This window comes from Hemibagrus wyckioides, linkage group LG27, assembly GCF_019097595.1.
Source record: "Hemibagrus wyckioides isolate EC202008001 linkage group LG27, SWU_Hwy_1.0, whole genome shotgun sequence".
In the NCBI taxonomy this organism is placed as follows: Eukaryota; Metazoa; Chordata; class Actinopteri; order Siluriformes; family Bagridae; genus Hemibagrus; species Hemibagrus wyckioides.
Window position 1 is genome coordinate 20241585 of NC_080736.1, and position 25374 is coordinate 20266958.

The 25374-nt window shown below is 45.1% G+C and overlaps 3 protein-coding genes across 6 annotated transcripts; 1 reads left to right on the forward strand and 2 right to left on the reverse strand.

Annotated features, from left to right (window-relative positions):
- Positions 1 to 9: 9 nt before the first annotated feature.
- kat14 (lysine acetyltransferase 14) lies at positions 10 to 3995 on the reverse strand. The gene is made up of 10 exons (XM_058382003.1): positions 3737 to 3995; positions 3455 to 3576; positions 3088 to 3209; positions 2660 to 2841; positions 2196 to 2573; positions 1611 to 2116; positions 1392 to 1525; positions 874 to 1049; positions 539 to 729; positions 10 to 369 (listed from the first exon to the last, which is right to left on the reverse strand). Exons 1-10 carry the CDS (start codon positions 3993 to 3995, stop codon positions 196 to 198), a joined length of 2244 nt encoding a protein of 747 aa, XP_058237986.1. The 3' UTR covers positions 10 to 195.
- A 219-nt stretch (positions 3996 to 4214) lies between these two features.
- Positions 4215 to 5005, reverse strand: LOC131347695 (protein PET117 homolog, mitochondrial). Its single transcript, XM_058382008.1, has 2 exons — positions 4815 to 5005; positions 4215 to 4373 (listed from the first exon to the last, which is right to left on the reverse strand). The coding sequence occupies exons 1-2, from the start codon at positions 4908 to 4910 to the stop codon at positions 4215 to 4217; spliced, it is 255 nt and encodes an 84-aa protein (XP_058237991.1). The 5' UTR covers positions 4911 to 5005.
- Positions 5006 to 9237: 4232 nt separating this feature from the next.
- rrbp1b (ribosome binding protein 1b) lies at positions 9238 to 24671 on the forward strand. Of its 4 annotated transcripts, none has more exons than XM_058381429.1 (27): positions 9238 to 9379; positions 13527 to 14993; positions 15243 to 15391; positions 15696 to 15818; positions 16230 to 16382; positions 16609 to 16727; positions 17426 to 17579; positions 17848 to 17986; positions 18227 to 18381; positions 18464 to 18501; positions 18683 to 18755; positions 19007 to 19123; positions 19557 to 19661; positions 19756 to 19790; positions 19894 to 19981; positions 20277 to 20369; positions 20499 to 20591; positions 20767 to 20859; positions 20945 to 21034; positions 21140 to 21232; positions 21504 to 21596; positions 21684 to 21767; positions 21927 to 21992; positions 22442 to 22525; positions 22643 to 22723; positions 22814 to 23021; positions 24179 to 24671. In XM_058381429.1, the coding sequence occupies exons 2-26, from the start codon at positions 13562 to 13564 to the stop codon at positions 22988 to 22990; spliced, it is 3927 nt and encodes a 1308-aa protein (XP_058237412.1). In that variant the 5' UTR covers positions 9238 to 9379; positions 13527 to 13561; the 3' UTR covers positions 22991 to 23021; positions 24179 to 24671. The 4 variants fall into 4 exon arrangements, with proteins under 4 accessions (XP_058237412.1, XP_058237410.1, XP_058237411.1 ...); XM_058381427.1 differs by having other exon boundaries at positions 22814 to 22969; XM_058381428.1 differs by having other exon boundaries at positions 15246 to 15391; positions 22814 to 22969.
- The last annotated feature ends 703 nt before the right edge of the window (positions 24672 to 25374 follow it).

Genomic DNA, 25374 nt, shown 5'->3' on the forward strand with positions numbered 1-25374 from the left:
CGCTCCAGGTGATGGTAAAATTCCCTTTTCTTTTTATTTATTTTTGTGCAAATAAAAAAAAAAACTGAAATTTTTCAGGCTGTGAATACATTTAAACATACATGTACACTTAAATGACAAGACTTTTACACACATCTATAATATTGTCTCTTCCTGCCAACAGCCCAGTCCAGTCCAGTCCATTTGAATGTCCAGTTAGCGTCTCAGTCGCAGGAAGAATGCGTGACGGCACTCTTTACTGTCCACTGGGTAATATTTATCGTAGAAGTCCAAGATGTATTCCTCAGCCTTGAAGCCGAACTTCTGATACAGCAGCATGGCCGGGTTGCTGGCGGAAACGTGAAGGGTGACGTCCTTCCCCATGCAAGTCTACACAGAGACGAGACGTCTTTAAGTGGAGTTTATGAAGATATGTTACATGAGAACTCTAAACATTTTGATACTGTGATCATGCTTTAGTGACACCGTCGTTTTTTAACTAAACACCGTGGCATTGCAGCTTGGTTTGTTTTGCCTTGTGCAAGTTTCTGTCTCTCACCTGAATCAGATGATAAATCATAAAGGTTGCGATCCCAGCTCTCCTCCACTCAGGATGAACCAGCAGGAAGGAGATGTAGGCTTCGTTATATTTGACATCCGGCACCATGAAGCCAAATCCGATCACCACTTTCTTATAAAGCACCACGACGCTGAAATCTGGGTATTGCAAGCACTCGGACAGGTCCACACCTTCGAGATCACACGCACACAATCAGCAAGAGCTTTAGTTGAATATACACAGGCAGGGGTGCGCATACTTACACACATACTACCAAATACAAACATGTAATCTGCAACAAAGAATGTTTTCCGCTGAGCTAGCAAAAAGCTTACCCGGCCAAAACATATCCTGACACATGGAGTTGACAGAGGGGATGTGGTTCGGGCGAACGTAGCAGTAGTCTATGGGTGATTCGGGCTCTGGTACCCAGGACGGGTCGTTCCTGTGAGGGTGTGCTCGAATCTCCGCCAGCAGGCTCATCTTCAGCGGCCTGGTCTCGTAGTCCCTCCTACATCCACAAACAGACGTGTTAACACCTCTATATTTAATAAACCTTATTACAGCTTTATAGAACACTTGCATAACTGTCTGTACAGTACGCCTACATGACACCAGTCGTTTCGGTGAAAAGACGCTTACTGGACCGACTCCTGAAAAGAAGTTATTTTCAGCAACCTGGGAGGCAGACGTTCACTTTGGAAATCTAAACCTGAACAATGACTTGTTCTCAGGAGGATCCTTGATTTCTAATGAAACAGTCTGTATGATCAATGTAGTGTTGCTAATCAGCGAACTGAACTGGGTTTGGGGTTGTGTGTTTGTTTGTTTAGCTTTTCTGTAGCATGTGTACCTTATATAAGGTTTGAGAGTTCTAGACGTGTAAGGGCTCTTGATTTCTTGGTCCAGACATGCATCAGACCCCATGAGTCTATGCCAGAAGGAGACATTGGACTGGTGGAAACCCTTTTTGCTGGATGTTGTGACCTGTAAAAGAAAAAAAAACCCCATTTACTCTAACCCGAGTTGTGTTGATGTCACGTCAGAGGGACGTTACATAAAGGTGTGTTACCTGAAAACGGTCAAGAATACGCAGATCCTGGCTGTTCATCCGGTACTTGCCCATCTCGCTGACCGTGGACACCTGTGCTCCGTACACCCCCCCGACCAAGCTGAGGGTGGCGCTGACAGCCTGGTCGACGTCCAACAGGGGGAGCCCTCGCTCGCGCTTAGCCTGTCGAACCAGGAGTTTGCGGCGCAGCCGGTTGGCTTGTGGTGTGACAGCCAGCGCTTGGGGACATGCTTCCAGCCTGCGCAGGAGCATACGCTCTTCATACAGGCTGAGAGGTGCGTAACGAGGTGTGGGAGCTGGTCCGACTTCACCTTTGTCCTTCCTGCGCTCGCTTTTCTCCTTCCTGCCTTCGTCTCTGCCGTCCTCTGCGTCGTCCTCGCTCTCTGGCTCCTGTTTAATGAGCTCCTGCTTTTTGCGTGCGAACACTGTGCCGACGGGGCCCCGGGGCGGAGGAGCATACTCGTTCCCCGGGTCGATTGCGCTGTCGGCGTCCAGCTCTTCGTCATCTAGGGGCAGAGTTTAGTGTAAAAATGTTAGCAGATGAAATTCAGATTACAAAACAATGTGAGTGCCATCCATACTCACCGTGGAAGAGCGCCTGAGGGGGCATGGCGTCCGGAACGAGGTCTGCCTCCGACAATAGGCTTGGCGTGGCAGAGTGCGAGGCAGGCGTGCCAGGAGCAGAGAAATCAGGTGAAGGTGATGGCGACGGTGATGTTCGGTCTGACGAGCTCAGCGAGGCGAAGTCCACCACCTCACCCCTCTCTAGCGTGAAAGAGCGCCCGGTCGGCCTGAGCGGCACTGACGAGGCAGCCTCTCTCTGTGCTCGCCGGATCTCTTTGGCCTCCTGCGTGCGTGAGCGCTTCTCTTTCAGCCGCATGGCGCTCTCCACTGCACTGCGCCCTCCTCGCTTCCGCAGCCCCTCCACCGTAATAGTGGGGTCTGGTGGAGGCTTCGATGTGGCTGGAATAAAAGAACAACAGTATTACTGATATGTAGGTCAACTGAAATGGATGGCTTTGACATATGAGGTGTGACCAAAGTCCTACCTTTGGCCTTCAGGGATGAACCGGATGCCTTGTCACCCTCTGGTCTGAGGGTCGGAGGTCGGTTTTGGACCAGCTTCCACCAACCGGGCTCGCCAAACTCCTGTGCTCCCGAACGGAAAAATGTAGGGCTGCCTACAGACAAACAACCCGCTACTGTACTCCACCATGTTGATGTCTTCTTCCTGCCAAAAAAAAAAAAAAAAAGTGACAAACATAACAGGTAAAGACACTTCTGTTGTGTAGTGTTCACAATACAGGAAAATATTTTGGAATGCTCATCTGATTCAGAATGGCATGACTGATTTGCTTCCTGATTCTTCCGGATTTTTCACAACAAATCTTTTATAACTGAGCAACCAGCCATTTTTTACTGAAAATATACCACTGTGTGTGTGTGTGTGTGTGTGTGTGTGTGTGGTGTCACTGACCTGCTGCCGAGTAGAAAAGTCCAGTGTCGGCTGATGAAAGCGCAGATATCTTCCTTCCAGCGGAAGTAGCCTTGCCGGCCCGTACCCTCCAAAGACAGGTTATACATGGCGAGCATCACCACCTACACACACGCACAGTGAGACACTGTATAAGACAATGTTATTGCAACGTTATTGTCTTCTGTATTTACCTTGGAACACACGATAATGACGATATTATATACAGGCATTCGTGTTTCTAATAAAGCATCCTGTTTTTTGGTCCAAAGGAGTTCCAAGAAGCCAGGTACCATCAACTTGTTTTAAATACAGTGGTAGGATGATATCATACGTGATTTGTAAAACAAGATGAGAACCTACAAACTACCTGCTGCCACGTGAGGCGCATCCTTTCAAAGCTCTCCTTGCCATCGTCGGAACAGTCGGAGCAGGTGAACTTGAAGAAGTTGTCTCCTTTCAGGTAGCTGGGCTGCTCTCCGTGAAGCTGGGCTGAAAACCCAAAGAAATGACAGAAGACAGACAACATGCCTCAGTGAGGATGATATCAAGCTCAAGAAATCAAAAAGGCAAAATATAATCATTCTTAAAATCTCCTCCAAAGAAATTTCATCCAACTGCAAATCGTCTCGAGTCTATGAGATCCTCTCACCTGCAGGGATCCACTTGCGGCACTTTTCGCAGTAGAAGGCTGTGTCCTCGCTCCAGGTGCCCTCTGTGTCCTCGCCTGGGTCGCTGGTCAGCGAGTCACCGCTCTGGTCATGCGAGAGGTCCACGGATGCCTGGTCCTCCGATTCCACGATGAGCAGAGTCTCTCCCTCCACCTCACCCTCCTCCAGGCCATCGGAAGCCGATGTGCACAGCGCCTCCTCGTCCTGTCCCATCATGCCTCGCTTCTCCAGTCCATCCATTGTTCTCTCTGTAGGAAGAAAACAACCAATTTTATCGCGAACATCCAGGGCATCGCATTTCACTTTTCTTACCATGATTCACTACGTACTGAAATCCAATCAGACATATTTGAGGGTGTGGCTATAATCAGTGATGACGAAAAGGGTAAGTAGCCCCTCGTTTCAGATCAAAAAGTGCACGAGGTGGATACAGGACACTATAATGCTACCTGTTCAGGTTCAGGAACGTTGAGTGCTGCTGTCCGTCTCAGCGGCTTCCTGCTGCTCTCTGTACGTCACGAGCTCCCTGGTCAGACGGATCTGCTCCTCGAGGGCTCGCTGGTTCTCGCGCTTCCTCTCCACCCGCTCCAGGTCTCGCAGCACTCCCTCTCGAAGCCTCTGTTGGATGGAGAACAAAGCAAAGTCACACTAAAGCACAAAAAAAGAGACCTCTAATTTTCTGCGTAACCCATGATCCAACCCTTAGATCATGCTTGTAGAAATAACTACCTATCTGGACAGGTGATATGTGGGCGTGGCTTGTGCACATCACGTGACCAGTGTATACTCTAGTCCAACGGTTACATTAACGCCACAATGTGACCTGTGTATATGTTGGGGCTTTTTTTTGTGTGTGTGTGTGTGTTTACTTGCTCAAAGCAAAAGATGCTTCATTACAGTTCTTAGTGCTACATTCTGGTTCTTTCTGCAGTGTACAATATAAAAGTAACGCTTCTCCTTTATGTTAGCTAATTAGCTAAAAAAAAAAAAAAAAAAGCACGGCTGCAATAATAACACAGCTAGCCGCTAAGCTAGCTCTGCTACATCTTTTGGTTATACCTGTCTGTCCCAATTCTGCTTTAGGTGCACTCCCGCCACGGTGCCTACAGTCAGTACCACGGATAACCCGAGAACGACTTTAGAGGCTGTAGACATCGCTAAAGGACATTACGGGACAGGAAAGCAGCTGTCCAGCACGCTCGGCTCGCTTTGATACTGCAACGACAACGCTCCGATCCCAAATGCCCGAGTGTCACGTGCAGTGTGCACTACATACGGCGTTACTGCACACAGGAGGCAGTGTGCCTACGTAGGGAGCGAGTAGCTATTTGGAAAAGAGCCTCAGTTTTATTTCTCCGCCTGTTTTGTCGGATACGAGGGATTATTAGCGCCTCGTGAGGGCTGGAGCGGCTGCAGAATACATATGTAAAATTAAGTTAAAGTTATTAAACTACCGACGGCCTTAAATTAAAAAGAGCAATAAAGAATAAATCCTTTCAAATTATTGCCAGAATTCTACACAATGAGAGTCCACGTACTACAGCATAGTGACCGGCTGACCTGATGGTGCCTTCACTAGCTCTCGAATGTCTGTTAAGTCGTAATTACGATATGAATAGCAAGTTCTCTAGTTTATTTCTTTAAGGTATTCTTAAACCATCAAGCCAGCTAATTAGAGACTACAATCGTTAGCTTATAATCATTACAAACATGTTAAAATAGTTTTTGTTTCCACTTATGGCTACGATTTGAAGTGACATTCACGTGCATTTTAATTTTTGGGAATAAATATAAAACGTGTCAATTAATTAATAATACTGGTGCTAATGTGTGTTTTACTGTGTCATGCTACCTTCACATGCTCCTCAGGTTTGTCCATTTTCCAAGAATACATAGTTGTACCTGTACCACAAACATTATCTAATTAACTAGACCAATTGTTGTTTGCTGTTTTCTGTAAAACTGTTTAGAAAAAAAAAAGATCTAATCCATCCAGAAGCCCCCTGAAACTTTTCTTTTTCTTGCAGTGATGAAAGATAAAAGATAAGGGTCTATGGGTTTCATTCCAGATGATTCAAAGCAGTGACGATGGAAGTAAATTGTACATAGAAGAGAAATTTAGAACCGTTTTTGGTCTACTTTGTTTTCATGTGAAAGTAGGATGTCACCTTCTAGAGCATCAACATAGTGTTTGTGTAAAGTTTATAATAATCATAATTAAGTTGTCGGGAAATTTGATGGAAATTTTAAAGGAATTTCAGACACAAGAGTCTCTGGAGTTTACTCAGAATGGTGCAACATCCACTGAGCTCAAGTTCTGTGGATGGAAACACCTCATTGATGAGAGAATGGACAGATTGGTTTGAGCTGACTGGAAGTCTACAGTAACTCTGTACAGCAGTGGTGAGAAGGAAAGCATCTCAGAATGCACAAACCTTCAGGTGGAGGAGCTACAGCATCATAAAACTACGCTGTGTTTCACGTCTGTCAGCCAAGAGGGGCTAGTGGGGCAGGGGATCACCAAAACTGGACAGACTGGAACAACATAGCCCAGTCTGATGAATCCCGGGTAACAATTGACACCAGCAGCATGAATCCATGAACCCAACCTGCTTTAAAAGTCGAGGATGGTGGAGGTGGTGTTACAGTGTGGGGAATGATTCCATGTCACACTTTTGGCCTGTTAATACCAATCATCCATCACTTGAATGCCACAGCCATTGCTGTAAGGGATGTGCATCGCTTCATGGCCACAAGTTACCACCTTCTACTTCCACAGAGCAAACTCATGAACATCTCAGGGAGTTCAGAGTTATTTAATGGCTTTCACAATCACCAAATCTGAGGCAGTGGAACACCTTTGGGACATTGTAGAACAGGAGAATCTGAGGAACTCTGTGATGCCATCATGGACCAGCATGTCAAAGGAATCCAAGCCATGATGAACTGAGGCTGTTTTTGAGAGTAAAGGGAGATTCTACCCAATATTATTGTATATAGTATCTCTGTACACTAATATCTTTCTCTCTCTCTCTCTCTCTCTCTTTTCTATGGAATAATAAATACCTTTTGGACTGAGCTTCAGGACTCAGCATGGTTCTCTCCACTCCTCTTTTTCCTGGTGTTGTGGTGAGGGAAAGGCCACTTCAGTGAAGAACACAATGTTCTCAGCTGGTGTGTGTGTGTGTGTGTGTGTGTGTAGGAGGTCTTGTAAATATATACATGCTGCACACACTAAATGAGGTTTGTGACCTTTAACCCCCTGCTTGCCATAACATCTGTCTTAGATGGTTTATATGTATAAAGAGAAAATCTTTATACCTGCGAAATCACATCCATTTATTTCTCAGGGTTAGTGCTTAACATCAGACAAAACCTACAGCATCGTTTACTCCACTGTGCTGCTGTTCGGTTTGAACAGAAAAACAAAATGGCCGCATTTCATCTCTCACATGCTGTTTTTTTTTATTTTTTTTTTATGGATAATTCATTGAACCTTCTGCTGTTCTACATTTTCTTTAAAAAAAAAAAAATGTTTACAACTTTAAGACTTTTCTTTCTTTCCTCGATATTTCTGTTTCAGAACTCCTGCTAAGAAGACATGCTCTGTAGCGATCAGAAAATAACCACTGGATGAAAGAAAGGCCACAAAAAACAAAACACAAAAAGTGTGTTGTGAAAAAAATAAAGCTGTGAAAAACCTGTACCACAACAGCTTCTTGTATAAAAAAAAAAGCCTCCACAGCTTATTAACTACTAGCATCACATTGACCATGCTGGAATTTATGCTAGGCTAAGCTGTAGAGTGTACAACACACACTTCCATTGTCGTGAGGTGACCTGAGTGCCTCCCAGCAGGAGTGTGAGAGTGTCAACATTGTGTGAATGTGAACTAGCGCTGAGCGTCTGAAGCTACAGGGCTGAGCAAATAGTCGCGCTGTCTCTTTGTAAGCTGTGCAAACGCCACGCTTCCTTCTAGTTTTCTGTTCTGTTCAGGCCACTCTCGGTGTGTGTGTTTGTTTTGGGTGTGTGTATGTGTAAGCAGATGGTTTCTGGTGAAGTACTTGTACTGGAATACACGATGTTTACCTGGCACACCTGGCCCGAAATAGAAAGAGAAAGGAATCGATCCGGTGTGAATATTGACCACGTTGCTTAACATTCTGTTTTTACTGATAATCTCAAGAACTAATCAAACTACACAACAGGCTTTTTAGGTCAATTAAGTCGTTCATTCACGTCACAATCACTCATTAACTCAGCCGTTCATTAGATTCGGTAATTAACTCAGTAACCCATTCATCCGTATATACCTTCACCACACGAGGGCTGAAATACTGAAATAATGCTGGACAGATCAGAGTAGCATTTCCACATTCCTGAGCTCAGGTTCCTGTAGACTTTCACACGTCTACGTGGGTCTCTGAAGGTCAAATGCATTTTTTTTTTTAGCTTCTCACACGATTAACAGGAGGATGTGACAGCACAGAGTGTTCCACGTCCTCGCTTCTTCCTCAGACATTCTCATTCATTTGCTTGACCTGAATTCAGAGCTCCTTCGCTCTCACTCATAAAATGGAGCTCGACGCATGACAAATGATTAACCTGATTTACCCCATATTTACTTTCGCCTCCTGACAAACTGTGTTTGTCTGGCGTTTAGGAAGCAAACAGACCTGCGGCACGGACGTAAATGCATGCGAGTGAGTGTGCTCCAAAAAGGGTGGGACACTGTGACCGACAAGCGTTTAAATGACAGCAGGCTGCTCTTATGACCTTTGAACCTTTTGAGGCCAAACAGCAGGTTAGTTATCAGAATCCAGCATAGCTTCACTGTCCTTTCACCTTTCCGTCACATGGCTTCAATCACAACCAGAGGTATAATCATCACATGATGAAAACGTTTTCCTCCTGCATGCTTTTCTTCTGGAATCATGAGGTTGAATATTGTCCTTGCAGAGATAGGTACTCTTAGGATTTGTAGCAAAGTACTAACTTTTATTTAAAAATGGGTTAACTGGGGAATTAATGAGCTGCTTTTAATTGTGGCAGTGAAAGACTGAAGTGTGTGTGTGTGTGTGTGTGTGTGTGTGTTAGGGGAGGGGAGGGGAGGGGGGGGGGTTCTAGAGGAAGGCGGAGATGAAGGGGCCATCGACCCTGACCCCTAAAAGTGATGACGAGTCCTTAGTGCTCGCGCTCTTTCCCAAGCTCGAAAATCAATCACGCGCATACTCTTCCAAATCACAAGAACTGTCTTTTATTTTCTCTTTCTTTTAAATTTAAAATTCAAAGCTTAAAGCCATGTAAATTTAACACATTTTCCTTTTCGCCTTTAAAAAAAAACAAAAAACTTTTCCCAGACATTCCATCACCATTCATTGAGCTGTGGGGAAGCCCCGCCCCTTACGCACGCTCACGTTTCCATTTCGCCTCAGCGCTCGCGCCGACTTGCCTCAACGTGATTCATCGAACGCGACTTGATTGACGCAGCGTTCAGCCAATGACAACACGAGTCTTCTTGCTAGGGTCCGGCCCTCCCGCGGGCGCCTTGCCAACTCGCAGAAAGTGCCACGACTCCAGACTGAGCGGCTGTTCCGAGTCAGTGAAAAAACGTCGGACTTCGGGTAAGCTTCACATTCATTTATCCTGCTTTTTTCACAGCGATCAAAATGGAGCTTATAACTGTAAAAAACGGTGTTAAAAGTTCAGCTTGACTCGTGTTTAATGTTGCTTTTTTTTCCTCCAGAAATGTATTGAATCTTGAAACTTAGTGCTGTGCTTTTTGGGAATCTGCCTCCTGACTCCTTTTTTTTTTTTTTTTCTCCCCCTCGCGAACTTTTAACTCCACTCTGAATTATGAAATAAGTCATGTGTTTTGAAAGTTTTTCAACTTTGAGGACAGTTTTACTTTTCTTTTCTGCAAGAAAGTTAAGCCGAAATGCCGAGTCTTCTTCTTCTTCTTCTTCTTCTTCTTCTTCTTCAGTCTAATTGTTTTGTGCCCCCCCCCCTTTCTCTCGTATTTATATTTTTGGTCTTTTAATTGCACTTTAATTGTCATCCCCAGGCACTTTAGTCCAGAAGGATTGTTCAGAAGTTGCTCACATCCATTTGTACACGTTTCACTATCTAGAAATGGAAACTGTGCCCCCTTTCATCAGCTAGTAATTAGGCTGCTGCTTTGGAAAGGAGTCAGAAAGGCAGAGGATGTGTTAGCAGATACCCAACTAACCCTTCTGATGATGTGAAAATAATCTTTATTAATAATTTTTCTTTATTATTTTTTTCCTGCAGTCTTTACAGGTAAGGTTTTAATACCAGATCACGGTCACACAGCACAGGATCACAGTGATGATGGGAGTTTCATTCATCCGTCCATCTGGTTGCTTGTTAACCAGGAATAAAACCCCAAACCTATTTGACTGATTAAAACCAGGAAGTGATATCAGTGCACCTGGAAGTTCTGGTGTAGCTCTTGGGTGAGCGAGGTTCCCGGAAATGAAGTTTTGGTGTTTAATCAGCTCTTATGTTGTCCTTGTAATTTCTTATTTGAGAAAAACAAAAAAAGATTGCGAGCTCATGTTGTTACCAGACAGTGGTTTAACTGATAGAGCTTGAGTGGCAGGAAGCTTGAGGTCTGAGATTAGAGAGCTTTGTTGTCGTTCTGGTTATAAACAACTATTGTCCGTAAGTGAGAAATATCGCTGTTCAAGGCCTTGGTGAAAAGCTGGAGTGTGTGCGTGTGTGTGACATGGCAGGGTTTGATCTGCTTCATCTATGCGACACATCATCGTTTACTTCTTATCCGTTTCTGGTTGCTTTATGTAATGTTGTGGAATGTCTGTAAGACAAGTTCACTCCTGTTATCACTTACGTTACAGCGTCTATAAACAGCTGCTCCATCACCCAGCCTCTTTCTCTCCCCTCTCTCTCTCTCCCTCCCTTTTTCTCTCTCTGTCTCTCTCACCTCCCTTGCCTCCCCTCCCTTTTTCTGTCTCTCTCTCTCTCTCTCTCCCTTTTTCTCTCTCTGTGTCTCTCGCCCCCCCCCCCCCTCTCTCTCTCTCTCATGACATGAATAAGACATGTTGGAGAGAAAAAGCATAAAGCCCACAGTCTTCCGTCCTGGAGCCTGGAGACTCGTTAGCCTCAGATTATGTGACGCGTTCATTATAGGGTTCCGTTTTAGAAAATTTCATCAGCATCTTCCCTTCCATCTAATCAGACTGGGGAGTTTAGCAGCACTGGCACTGGCGCTTGCTCTCGTGCTCGCATTGCTGATTCTCAGTGAAAAAGAGATAACAGTTTTACCACATGAAGCCCACCCCCCCAGCCCGAGGGACGGCATTGATTCCTGGAAATCTAATACACTTCAGCACTATGTTGTGTGATTGAATTGTTGTATAAAACACTCACCACAGCAGCGGCTGTAACGCAACTCACCTCAGGCAAGAAGTGAAACAAAATTCCGTTTTTTTTATTTTTTACTTAAGAAAAATAAGAGTGGTGAGCGAAATCCGTGCCTCTCGCCTGTCTTCAGCTCTACTCGCTCCTCAGAAGAGCATCCATACCGTGTCCGTTTCTGGCAGATTGAAACGAAACCATGAAAAGGACCTGCATGAGGTGCTGTACGGTCTGATGCTGTGTGTAAACAACCCAACACAAATCATAGTTTTTCTTTTTTTGTCAAAATTAAATCACGTTTGCTGATTTGACCGAGGAAAGCGGCTCGAGCGGCAGGTCCACGGATATTAAGACAAGTTTCACGCGCTTGACTTGGGGGAGAAAAGGCCTTTGGGTGTGGGTATTTTTTAAAAATTAATTTCTTTTTTATCCTTCCTGATAGCGTATCACACCTTAGAACAGCAGATTAGTTGGTTAAACAGTTTAATGAGAATTGAATTGAAGCGTTATTTTCAGGATTCATAACGCTCAGAACGTTTGCTCCATGAAGCATCAGATAAGTGTTGAAGACAAAAACTGTCCTAAAAGTGGACTGTTGGACTGTAGCTTTGACTTAGGTACTAACCATAACCCAATGCAAACCAAAAGGTGCTCTATAGGATTCAGATTTTCTGCGTGTTTGATGTGTCCAGAGAACATCCCCTTTCCCATTCACCATTACATCACCCCCACCTGCTTGACCTGTCCACACCAGGTGTGTCATGCACTCTGACCCAGCCATCTTCATGTCCCGAGCTTTATTAGAGTAGAAGACTTCCGTAGTCTCGGCTTGTGTGTAAACCTCATAGCGCAGCCAGTTGGACATAACTGGACTATTTTAAGGGGCAGAAATGAGACAGTTGTCATCGACTTGTGCCTGCTGTTTAGAGCGTGTAGGAAGACATCTCCACAATGTTCACCACACTGTGCCAGTAACTAATCTGAGCACTTATGGTCTCTTGAAATTGCCTCCCATTTGAACTGCTTTTACTTATGAACTTGTTGAACTTTTTAAAAAGAAAAGGGGGGGAAAAAAAAAAAAAGGTTTTTATCCCAAATCGAAGGTTTTTTGGCTTATCCCAAATCGAAGTTTTCCAGTCTGGATTTGACACACATTCCAATAAACCTGGAAACTCCTAAACCTGGAATGCTTAAATAAGATTTACTTGTGTTTTAAATATCTGCTATTGGAACACAGCCGTGCACCAGTACACCACCAGTGTCTACCTAATCCCAAAATAACCTTTTAAAGCCGCTTTTATTTACGTTCATACTCCGTACCCACCCTGTCGAAAGGCAGCATGTGGAACCTGTTAGTGTCCCGAGGCCAAATCCTAACGTGGCAAAAACAGAACGGTTGATAAAGCAAGCAGGTTGCAATCACACACTCGAGCGGTTCTAGTGATGTTCCTTTAAGGAAGTAAAGATAAATCAGAAAAAGGACCTTCAGTCCTCCTTATTTGGCGTTCATAATAAATGGCAGCAGTTTTTGTTGGAGCTAGATTTGCCTGTGTGTGTGTGTGTCTAAGAGAGAGAGAGATAATGACAGTGGTCATGCTAACACTCATTGATTAAAAGCCTTTTGAAGGTCTGAAATACTATCTCTGCTGTTACAGCTTTGCTTTTCTTTCAGGGAGTTTGCACTCAAGTGTCCACTCAGCATTTCTCAGCATATTGAAGGCACCTCAGCTTGTTGATGGCGGGGGTGTGTGTGTGTGGGGGGGAGAGAGAGAGAGAGAGAGAGAGAGAGAGAGAGAGAGAGAGAATGTATGTTTGCACAGTCCCTGTGGGTTCCTGCTCAGGCCTGAAGATATTCGGAGGAATTCCAACTTGTGCAAGCGCACCACGTTCATCGAATCGTTAGTCAGGGGAGTCGGCATCGTGCACTTCGGCTTCTCCGCACTGATTGAATGGAAACTAGAGAGCGGAGTAGAGAGTGGCGCGCCACGCTCTTTGGACGGTGTTGCGTAAGCTTGTCTCCAGTGGTCGAGACTTGGGAAGTTGCCATGTTTTGATGAAAAGGCCTTTGAGACTGGTAGGGAGTAAAGGAAGGAGGCTAGACTGTCTGAATCTCTGGACCTTTGGTTGTCGTACCTGAGTAGATACTTTTCCTGACCATAAAAGGACACACTAAGTGAACAGTTTTTAAAAATGATTATACAGATTTGATAAATACTGTTGGGCAGGATGAAGTTCTCCTGCACAATACACCTGAAAATGCAACTGCTTTTCCTTTTTCCACATTTCTATCTGTGTGTATGGATGGAGCCTAAATTTTATAAAGCAGTATTAATGTCAGATTGTCCGTCACAGTCAGTGTTCCTTCTGTTGCAGAAACGGGATCATCGGTGGAACAGGACTGAGCAAAGATGGACGTGTACGACCCTCAGACCCTCGGCATCATGGTGTTTGGTGGCTTCATGGTAGTTTCGGCTATCGGAATAGCCCTGGTCTCCACTCTTTCCATGAAAGAGACCTCTTACGAGGAAGCCCTGGCTAAGCAGCGCCGTGATTTAGCCAAGACTCAACCCCAACGTGTGGACAAGAAGAAGAAGGCAGCAGAGAAGAAAAGCAAAGCCAAGAAGAAGGAGGAGAAGCCAAATGGGAAGCTTCCTGAACAGGAGGCACAGCATGACTCTGGTAATGAACCCGCTTCAGAAACGAGTGAACCAGAGCCTGAATCTGAACCTGAGGTCCCTGCTGTGCCTGCGGCTGCTCCTGTACCAGTTGCCTCAGTTGTTCCAGTGATCCCAGAGCCCAAAGTTGAAGTGGCTGTGACGAAGCCTGTAGTAGCAGCAGCCCCGCTCGCTCATTCCCCAAAAGATAAGAAAAAGAGGAAGGTAGCCAAGGTGGAGCCAGCCCCTGCTAAACCTGTAGAAATTATCCCAGAGACCATCACCAAAGACCTGACCCCTAAGAATGCCAAGGATTCCACCCCTAAGGACTCAGCTGCCAAGATTGCCAAGGAACATGTTGCTAAAGTTGTAAAAGAACCAGCTGCCAAGGCCACTAAGGTTGCCAAGGAAGCAGCTCCAAAGGTTGCCAAGGAAGCAGCTCCAAAGGTTGCCAAGGAAGCAGCTCCAAAGGTTGCCAAGGAAGCAGCTCCAAAGGTTGCCAAGGAAGCAGCTCCAAAGGTTGCCAAGGAAGCAGCTCCTAAGGTTGCCAAAGAAGCAGCTCCTAAGGTTGCCAAGGAAGCATCTCCTAAGGTTGCCAAGGAAGCAGCTCCTAAGGTTGCCAAGGAAGCATCTCCTAAGGTTGCTAAGGAACCTGTTGTTAAGGAAGCATCTCCTAAGGCTCCTAAAGAAGCATCTCCTAAGGTTGCCAAGGTACCTGTTTCTAAGGAAGCAGTGCCTAAGGCTGCCAAGGAAACTGTTGCTAAGGAAGCAGCTCCTAAGGTTGCCAAAGAACCATCTGCCAAGGGGGCAAAGGAAACCATCACTAAAGAACAAGCCACGAAAGGAGCTAAGGAACCAAGTGCCAAGGGAACCCAGGAACCTGCCACCAAGCAACAGGGTGGTAAAGCTACTAAAGAACCTGCTGCTAAGGAATCGGCCACTAAATCTGCCAAGGATCCTGCTTCCAAGGAACAAGCCGCAAAGGCTCACGTTAAAGAATCGGCTGCTAAATCTGCGAAAGAATTGAACGTTAAAACTGGTAAGGAACCAACTCCAAAGGGCGTCAAACAGCCAGCTGTTGCTGTGGTAGCCGAGGTTGCCCCGGTGACGATCGTTGCACCCAAAGCCGAGCCGCCCAAACCGGAAGCCTCTTCCAAGAAGAAGTCAAAAAAGAAGGCAGAGCCAGGTAGGTGCTGCAGATTAGCACATACTAATGAGTTGAACAATGAGTAAAAACTTGTAGGTACCAGTTTTGTTTGCATAACACATACCTAATAATAGCCTCTGTGACTGAGGTATGCTTTAAATTAGTCCTCCGGAGGTGACATTCTTTCCCTTTGGAATTTGACTTGACTGTCAGAGGAATGTTATAGTGTTTTCACTTTGAAACCAAAACCCAATGTTTTCTCTGATCTTCTGCTCTGTTTGCTTGCAGCAGCTGCCCTGGATGTTGCAGATGTGCCCCTGCTGCTGCCGTTTAAAACTCTGGTCTCCACCCTGAGCAGCTCCAGTTTTAGCGACTCGGAGACGCAGAAGCTTTTGGAGATCATCAGTGACAAGGCGGGAGCCGACACCTGGCAGCTGGTACTTCCTTGTTTCCTCTTCCGCATTCTGTGTCTGTATCCGTGTCTGTTTTTACTCAATCCTCTGTCTGTGCTTCTTCACCCTGTCTTCCATCAACAGCGTGATAAGACATGTAGGCTGAAAGTAGTAGTCGCTACATGAGCACACCAGACTGAAACACTACTGCCTTGTTGCTTTGTTATTGTGAACTTTTGTAGTCTAGCAATTTACCTCCTCTTTAATTTCCTCTTATTGATGTTGTTTTTAAAGTCTGGGTTTGTCTACTTGTTTGTTGAGCTTTTATTTGTTTCTTCTGCTTCTCCAGGCATCTCAGAAGGGTGACCCCTTGGCGGCTCTGAAGAAGCAGCTGGAGGAGAAAGACAAGCTCCTGTCTGCTGAGCAGGAGAACGGCGCGGCATCCAAGACACGCATACGCGAGCTCACTAAGGTTTCCATTCATCCCTATACGAATACTTCTCAGTTGACACTGACAACAGTCTTGCCAGTCTAAACCCAGCTTCGAGCGCTGAATCGGCGCTCTAAATAAACATATTATTTTTTGTCGATCCTGATGGCATTCTTATTCACCCCGGAAACAGCAACACTAACGTTATTTATGAGAAGACGTGAAAGAATCAGTCATACCCCGAGAACACAAACCTTTTGACTCTATTATACGTGCATAATAGCAGTTACACTGGCAGTAATTTTAGCATAATACTAGCAAGGAATCTCTCCCTCTGTACTTTTCAGACGTGTTGACAGATTAAATTGGTCTCTCGCGAGGTACAACTTGGCAGCGCGTGCCGAGTCCCACCCGTCAGCGCTATAATTTGGTTTGTCTGTCGTGTGCCTGCAGGAGCTGAACACCGAGAAGAGCAAGACGGCTTCGGTGGAAACTCGACTGAGCTCCGAGCTGAGCGCTCGCCAGCAGGAGATCACCGCGCTGCACGCCCGCATGAAGGCTTCCTACGATGAGCACACGCTCCAGACACAGAAGCTCAACAGCAAGGTCAGACTTCAGAGACAGCAGCCGCCTCGGAGACGAATATTTATTAAGATCCAGTGTCCAGTATAGACGTCTAATCACTTCGATGGATTTATTTTTGTGTGTTAGGTTTTGTTTTATCGAGCTCTTTTACCGGACGCCAGCTGTCTACATGGAAGCAGTGCAGCACAGTGTGGTGTTTATCCATGCAGTTTCATTTATATGTTTATGTATATCGTGCATGATTTAGATCCAGAGCCTGCAGGATCAACTGGAGAACGGCCCCGCTGCCCAGCTGGCCCGTCTGCAGCAAGAAAACACCATCCTGAGAGACGCTCTGAACCAAGCCTCCAGCCTCGCTGAGAGCATGTACGTATAAACACTCACACACACACATACACACACACAAACTTAGTCACTGTCTTAATGTATATTAAACATAGCTCCCAAATGTAAGACCTAGAAAGTCTCCAACAGTGGTGGAGATTTTCTAGGTATGAGTAGCAACCTTTTTGTATACCTTAGTATCGGAGCTCGAGTTAGAGAGAGAAGTGCTGGAGCTTGTTATTTCAGGCCAAATTGCACAGCAATGTGGAAACTCTGACAAACCCCAAGTACGGTTTGGATAGAGTTAAGCCGATGGCTTTTGTATGAATCTTCTACTTCTACAGTGTACTGTCACTTTGTATTTAAACCCACTGCATGAATCTAGTTTAGTGGCTTGAACACAGACTTTTTCCACACTCGTGCATACGTTTGATGCTAGCTGAGTTAAGCAACCAGCATAGCTTTATTGGTGAAAAATCAGCCAAACACTGGTCACGTTACAGGCAGTATAAAAATTGCCGCAAGATAAAGAACGGGAAAAAAATAGTAGACCTCAGGCAACTTGCCAGCTTCAAGGAGTCGGCTTTAGAAGCCGCTACTCAAGTCAAGTGGTTTCTGTGTTCCGGTCACTTGATCTTTTGAGCTCTACTCGACATCTACTTCTCTTTAGAGCGGATAGTAAGTGCTGTTTAAAGTGCCGTGTGTTTTAACTGTTGTTGTTGTCTTACACCCACACACAGGCAAAACACTGAGCTGGTAAAGCTGCGGCAGGACGTAGTGCGTTTGAATCGGGAGCTGAGTGAACGCACAGACGCCCAACACGGCGACGAGGAGCGTCGGAAAGCGCTGGAATCCAAAATGGCTGCCACTGAGGAGCAGCTGGCCCAGGTCAAGGTGAGCGAATAACCTCTGACATTTAAAGGGAGCGTTTTGGAAGAATGAGGTCTTTGTTCTGTCTGAGATCCTCAAGATTTCTAACCGAGAACCATGCTTAGCCAACTATTTAGATTATACTTTATAGTATTATGTAGCGAGCCCTTAACTACCCCAGGAGCCCGGAACACACTGTTGTCCCGCTCTAACACCTCCATGCTGGAACCTGTGCCTGGTCAGGCTGTGCTGCTACCCTGAATACAAAAGAAACATTTGTGTGTTTTTACAGGCAGGGCGCGCAGAGGCTGAGCAGGCTTTGCAGCAGGCGTTGGAGAAGGTCAAAGCCGAGTTGTGTCAGGCGCAGAACAACAGCTCCACCCTGCAGGCCCAGCTGCAGCAAGCACAGCAGGACGGCAACCAGCTCAGCGGTCAGTGATCTCAATTCTCAACATGTGTGTTTTATCATATGACTAGACGAAATATCTTTCTTTGAGTAATACCTCACACATCAGGATGAAAAATCATCTAAATATATACTACTAAGCCATAAATCTATAATCGTATAAATATTTGTATAAGCAATTTGATCTATTATTATTATTGTTTCTCTGTTTGAGACATTTAGCCATGTGTCTGATTTGAAGTGAATGAATTCTTCTTGTGTTCAGAGCTGCAAGAGCGTGTACGTACCACAGAGGTGGAGCTGAAGGACAGGTGTGCAGAGGTGCAGGCTTTAAAATCTCAACTCACTCAGCTGCAGCAGGATGCACAGGAACAAGTCCTCGTGGAAGTGCAGGCCCCGCTACAGGCTACAGCACCACAGGTATTTCCCTTGGAATTAATCGTTCAGACCAAAAACTGGTGAGAGGAAACAAAATGTGTAAGTAAACATGTGCTGTGTGCAGGTGGAGAACTCTGAGGAACTGGATCAGCTGAAGCACAGGTAAAGATTTAGTAGTATTGAGACGCATTGCTGCAAACGCACAGCTCTTCATAAACAATTTCACTCCGATGACCTCGAATAGCTGTGCAAGTCTCTGTAAATGAGCTGTTACTATAGAAATACATTAGAATGAGCATGTTGATGCTTTCCATGAACCTGTTTTTGTTTTTCTCTTAATCAGTATAACGGAGAAGGAGGACTTGGTAACATCTCTACAAGGACAACTAGAGAAGATGAAAACAAGTGCAGTGGAGGTATCGGACTTGTATAATACACACAGTGGACACTTATTTTCTAGAGGATGTTGAACGTGAGCATACAAGATGTTGATGTTGGCATATAAATTGCACCCTTAAATTCTCTATAGAAGAAAAATCCATTCATTCAGAGTTATATTCATAGTAAGATGTCATTGTTTTGTTTTGTTTATCTGATTAATGCTACAGTGCACCCACATGCCGGGCATCATGTTCTAACAGATACTCCGTGTGTGTGTGTTTTTCAGACTGAGAGCTTGGTTCAGCAGCTGCAGGGCAGTCTTACACAGCGAGAGAGCAAGGTCTCGGCGGCGGAGGAGGAGCTGAAGCAGCTGAGGGAACAGATGGAGCAGCAGAAATCTACGGTAAGATTTTGATCCTTGTTATTTCTCATCATAAGGCGTGTTTTTCAGTACGTTCCACTCCGGCTAGGTTTACTCACAAAGGATTCCCGCACATTTTTAGATGCACTTTTTATATGTATCCTAAACGGCAGTCTGTATAAAATCTGTTCCCGTTATACATGTAACCCGATCTTTAAGAACTATCAAGAGCGATCAAGTTCAATCGTCATATTGGCTTTCTATAGCGCTCGGTTTTTGAGTTAAATCTGCTTTATAATGTTAGACGTTACAGTATCTCACTGAACCCTTCTAGTGTCTAGTCACTAATTTTAATCCACTTCCAAATACCCCCCAAACTGTCGGGTGATCACGATCAGCGAGCGATTCTTATATATGCGTTCAAGAATCTTGAGTAACCTGTGCTGAACTTGGTCATCGACTGTGTGCGTTTCAGACGGAGAGCTCGGTGCAGCAGCTTGCAGACCGAGAGAAACAAGTCTCAGCACTGGAGGAGGAGATGAAGCAGCTGAGGGAACAGATAAAGCAGCAGAACGAGGCGGTAAGAACACCCTCTGTTCTCCTCCTGATGATGTCTAAAGTATCATCCATTCAAGTGGTCTTCCTCAAGCCCCCCAACGTTCTTGTGTTTACAGGCGGAGGCGGCGGAAGCAGAGCAGCCCTTTGAGAAGTAAGAATCTAGACAATGTGCCCTATTTATTTAAGCTGCAGTAAAGAGAAATGAATTGGGGTTTTTTTTTTTAATCGGGGGGCAAAAAATTCCTATTTTTCAGCTTGGAGAAAGACGCTCGTCTGATAACTCTGGAGGAGGAGCTCCAGCAGCTGAGGGGGCATTTGGAGCAGGCCAAGGCCGAGAGCAAGGTCAGTGTATATGAAGAACGGCACACCTTACACACGGAATGCCACAGAATGAAACGTCATGGAATTTGAGTTCTAGTCTTAAAAATGATAAAGGAGATCAGTCTCTACTCTGAATTTTGAATTATTACATTATGCACATATTCATTTACTCCAAATGTAGTCAGTCAGGCAAGAATCTAGACTCTTTTTCACTGGAATTTTGGGAAATGCAGGAAACAGTTAATCGTGTTTTTGACATGAGTCATAGAATTCGTGGCTTAGATGTGCGTTTCTTTATTAACGTGTGTGTGTGTAGGAGCTTCAGGAGAAGAATCGTGCTGCCGCTGAGTCTCTGGCTGCAGCCGAGCGACTGAGTCAAGAGAGACTGACCCAAGCAACAACTGCTCAGGTGTCAACACACACACACACACACACACTCCTGAACACTTTACGTTCTTGATCACGTCTGTGAATACCTGTAAACGTTAGCACTCACGAAGGCGCCCGCTCTAACACGGCGGTGTGTACGTGTCTGTAGAATGAAGTCAAACAGAAGCTCGACGCTCTCCAGGCGGAAACCAAGACCGCGCTCCAAACCCTCTTTCCTCACATCACTATAGAAACAGAACAGGTAAAGAGATGGTCCTTACACAGGACACAATGTAGTGTTTCATAAGTCTCTGTTTTAATGATGTATCTGTGTAAGCAGCACAGTGATGGCTTGTGTTAACACTTCTGCATAGAGCGGGGAACATCTGGAATCGTCAAGCACTAAATAAAGTGTGTGTGTGTGTGTGTGTATGTAGAGTAACTGGTTGGAGGCGTTCACACTCGGAGCACAGGAGACATTCGCGCACTGTCAGCAGGATGCATCTGAAGGAAAAGACTCAGCACTAACAGTAAATAAACACACACCACTCCTTCCAATCAACATACAGTTCCTGGATTTGTTCACATGCTCTGTGTGTGTGTGTTGTCTTACAGGACGCTTTACAGAAGTTAAAGGAAGCTGAGGAGAGACAGACAGCACTGCAGACGCAGTGTGAGCAGTACAGAGCCACTCTCAGTGAAACGGTATGACATTCATGACATTTGCCTAATCATTTCCTCTCTGTGTAATGCCCAGTTGCTCACCGGCTCTGGTATTGACTCACAGTACTTGTGTGTGTGTGTGTGTAGGAGGGCATACTGAAGGATTTGCAGAACAGCGTGCAGGATGGAGAATCCGCATGGAAGTACAAGCTGTCCGAAGTCGAGGAACAGCGGCAGGCGGTAAACACACACACACGCTAGGGAAAACAGAACAATGTTTGTAGAAGGTTACTGGCAATTTTTGTCTGCTTCAATGCAAATCAATCTCTCTCTCTCTCTCTCTCTCTCTCTCAGACAGACTCACACACACAAAATTATCTAAGGGGGGCTAAGGAATGAGGGGTTCATATTCATTGGCTTAAAGTGAAGCAGAGAGAAAGAAAGGGGCAGCATCTAAGCAATGAGTCGATGACTGGGAGTGATATTGACCCAGTTCTCCTTTTCTCCACAGCTAAAAAGTCAGGTGATGCTGCTAGAAGCACAGCTGGAGAAACAGCTGGAGTCCATCAGCTTCAGCCAGAGCTGTGCTGAGGAGGTGGAGCAGGTGAGACTCAACACACTACAGCACTCGCGATCGCCACATGCGGATTTGTATTTGCGTCTAATAAGTCAGGTTTTTGTTCTCTTGCAGCTAAAGACGTTGTTAACATCCGCTCAGAGTCAGCTGGAGGCGGCCCAATCAGACGCTCAGAAACAGCGTGCCGAGCTCTCAGTGGTAAGTCTGTGTAGACTCTGGGGGGGAAAAGAATTATCAGTCTAAATCCTGACACACTGATCTCAGTACAGCACCCGAGCTTGTGTGAGGAGTGAGCGGTGTGGGTGTGGTCAGTGTCAGAGGTGGGGCCCGTGTTTGAGTCACTGCTGTGCGTTACAGGTCAGACAGCAACTGCAGGCGGTGACTGAGCATGTGCAGAGCAAAGAGGACCCGCAACCCGGCCAGGTCAGGCTGGAGAACGTAGCCGCTCAGTTGTGTGTGTTGTGACGGCGTGAAAACCTAGAACCTGTGGCTTTTGCTAATGCTAGTTACCCTTTTTTTTAAGCTTGTGAAGGTGTCATCTGTCTCGCTGTACGGGGGCTCGTCCTGGATGAGATCTCTGGGAGTAGACATGTGCCGATATCATCTGTACCACACTATTGTAACGAACAGTCCAAAAGGCAGTCGCTTCAGCAAACTCTTTTATACCCCACCATAATTTCAGTGGAAATGCCGTCGGCACATGTCTAACCTGAGTGCATGTTGTGTTGGATTCTGGACGCCGAAGGTCTTCGGCTTCTCTGTGGGCTCTGTCCGTCTAACATCTCTTCACTCAGATTCCTGCGTCTGTCCCGCATTACACCTTTCTCCTGACCATTTTGTGAGGTGTTCTAACCTTTGACCTCTCGTGGCAGGTGCAGGCACAGCTGGAGCAAGCAAATGTCCGACTGCAGACGGAGGCGAGCGTGCGCCAGGAGGTGGAGCAGAACTACGACCAGGTAACAACCACATCAGAAAATAACAGGCTTCCTCCTTCACGTTTTTAGATGCAGTGTGTGTATATATAGAGACAACAGGATTTATATTAAAGCGTGCATACACGTGTTTTCTTAAAGGCCCAGAAGTGTGTGAGCAACCTGGAGGCTCTGGTGGCGGAGATGAAGGCAGCCGGAGAAGGAGCCACCACTGAGCTGAAGGTTCCTACGAGCCCCACATGTGTGATCTTTCATGCCAGACTAGAGCAGTCTCACTCAGAGTGTGTGTGTGTGTGTGTGTGTGTTTAATAGGAGAGGCTGGAAAATGAGGTGAAGCTGACCCAGGAGCTCACTGAGACCTCTGCGACGCTTCAGCAGAAACTGAACAACACTCAGGAGGAGCTCACCAAAGAGAAGGAGGTGGTGAAGAGCCTGCAGGAACAGCTACAGGAGAAAGTGCAGCAGCAGGTGCTGTTCTCTTCCCAGTGACCTCTGTCTCTGTTAGGCTGCCAGTTCATTGGTAACTAATCAGCAGTTGATTACACATACCTGATTTCACATCTTCACATCTTTCTACATCTTCCACTGACCTCATGACGCACTGATGCTCGATAACTTGCGTCCCAAACGACGCGTTACGCACACTGCACCTGCTAGTGTATGAAATTTAGTAGGTTAGAATTGTCCATTTGAGACCATCAGAAATTTCACGTTCGCGTACGTGGGATAATTTAAAAAGATCTGCCGTCTTGAAACTTTTCCCCGGTCTGGCATCAGCACCAGGAAGCCCCGCCCCTTTTCTGCTACGTAAGCAAACGGCTCCAACATTCTACGTTTCACCTGAATAAGCTAATCATCCGAGTCATTGGAGTGCACTACTACTACTTCTTCATCGCGTAAACACTACACACTCTTTCTTCTACACAACGCCGTATATATAAATAGCAGCTGATTGCAGTGACGCACAAACGCCATCAGCATGGACAGTGATCTTGGCTGAACAATTCCATTTTACAGTTTAGTTCAGGAAACAAGTTTCACTTTTGGTTTAAACCCGTGTGTTTATTGTGCATCATGACCGAAGCACTAGAGGGTGTTGTACGGCTTGTTTTACTGAGGGATCAGACTGAACAATAACAACAACAACAACAAAAAAGAGGTGCAGCTACCATCAACACGTCATTATACACACACACGCACGCGATTTTCCAGTTTGTCCCATTTAGCGGAGCCACGTTTCAGCTTAACCTTTGTGTACGTTTTCAGAAACCCCACCCAAGTTACACCACCTGAGTCTTTCACGTTTAACCAGGTCACACCGCCATCTCTACTTTATTTTTAATCCGCAATTGAAGAGTGGATTCACACAATAGGGGTGTGTGCGCGTGTGTAGGAACAATGCTGTGTGTACAGTACCCGGATTAATTTACTGCTATATTTACCAGCACACAGTAAGCTGAGATTTCACGTGTCGTCATCAATAGAAACATCGCTTACTTTTAATTATTATTATTATTAATATATTGTAGGGATTTTCACACTCATTGATCTAATTATACTGCAATGATTCATTTTGTGGTTCTTGTATAGTTCCGTCCACCATAGTGGGTAAAAGGGTATAATTACTATTAATTAATGATAATAGTGGGGGTTTTTTTTCTCTTTGTGTGCCTTCAGGAAGGAGAGGAGCTGAAGGAAGGAACTTCCGTGTGACGCCTCGGCAGGAAGGACGCGAAGCCGAACCACCAAAAATGCCTTAATTTTTTTTTTTTTTTTTTGTCTCTGTAATCGTTCGTGTACTGTATTAAGAGGAGCGCAAAGGGAGGGGAGTGACATACCCGGGGTCCAAACACAAAGTTTATCGACTGATTTATATTTTTAGTAGAATCCTTTAAGAATTTTTTTTTTCCCCCCACCCACCCACCCACGTCCAAGACTCTTCACATTCCTCCGACTGTCAGTGTTATACGAAGAAAGGGCAAAGTGCATGTGCGTCAGACGCACAACCCCGTGCAATCACTCGCAAAGACTGTCCTTCACGTGGAAGTGAAGAGAAGGAACATTTCACGTTACAGCAATGCAACACAGCCCTTTACGCTGCTTGTAGTCGGCTGCTGACCAAATGTGATTTAAAAAAAAAAAAAAATGAAAATAAACATTTAAGAGATTATTTGTTTTATTTAATTTTTTTTTTTTTTTTTTTTTTTTTTGTGGAATGTTCTAATGCTTTTTCTGTGTTTTATCGAGTCCTTCACTGTGTGGTTTGCTCAAGTCAGATCAGATCCACAACAATGTAGTTAGATTCGATCTATCAGTGAGCAGTCTGAAGCATTTCCATTGAAAGGCGTTGCTTTGATTATAAACACACTGCTGCAGTTGTGTAGAATGCTTCATTCTGATTGGTCAGAGGGTGTTTGTTAATTAATTAATTAATTAATTAATACAGCACCTCTGATGGTCCTGCCAGCTATAATTCACATCACAAATCTATATTATGGCACTTTTCCTAATACCATTAAAGTAACAGCTCACGCATGATACATACAGTAGTTAATACAATGAAGTCTTCTCTAAGGAGACGTTTATTTCACACTTTTCCAGAAGTGCTTTGAAACAGACTGTCCCTTTAAATCTTAGGATATTTTTACCCCTCATGACCTTCAACTTGCACAATCATGCCCTGAGCAGTTCCTGTTCAAATGTCAGCTGTCATACATGCTCCTAAGTGTATTTAAATAACTTTCTTTCAGTCTTTTTGCCGAATATGTCCCTGGGTATATTTCCCAGTCTTGCCAATTAAATAATATTAATCAAATACGGTATTAAATAAATTACTGTTTTGTTTAATGTATAAGATCAATAGATTTAATAAC

Bases quoted from the DNA above. Each gene is read 5' to 3' on its own strand.
- kat14 (XM_058382003.1), bottom strand. From the start codon at position 3,995: ATGGATGGACTGGAGAAGCGAGGCATGATGGGACAGGACGAGGAGGCG. The intron at 730-873 runs GTAAGCTTTTTG...GTGATCTCGAAG, and splicing joins TCAGGATATGTTTTGGCCGG to GTGTGGACCTGTCCGAGTGC. The intron at 370-538 runs GTGAGAGACAGA...GTCTCTGTGTAG, and splicing joins TGATTTATCATCTGATTCAG to ACTTGCATGGGGAAGGACGT.
- LOC131347695 (XM_058382008.1), bottom strand. From the start codon at position 4,910: ATGTCTACAGCCTCTAAAGTCGTTCTCGGGTTATCCGTGGTACTGACT. The intron at 4,374-4,814 runs GTATAACCAAAA...TCCATCCAACAG, and splicing joins AGCAGAATTGGGACAGACAG to AGGCTTCGAGAGGGAGTGCT.
- rrbp1b (XM_058381427.1), top strand. From the start codon at position 13,562: ATGGACGTGTACGACCCTCAGACCCTCGGCATCATGGTGTTTGGTGGC. The intron at 15,819-16,229 runs GTTTCCATTCAT...GTGTGCCTGCAG, and splicing joins GCATACGCGAGCTCACTAAG to GAGCTGAACACCGAGAAGAG. The intron at 17,987-18,226 runs GTCAGTGATCTC...TCTTGTGTTCAG, and splicing joins GGACGGCAACCAGCTCAGCG to AGCTGCAAGAGCGTGTACGT.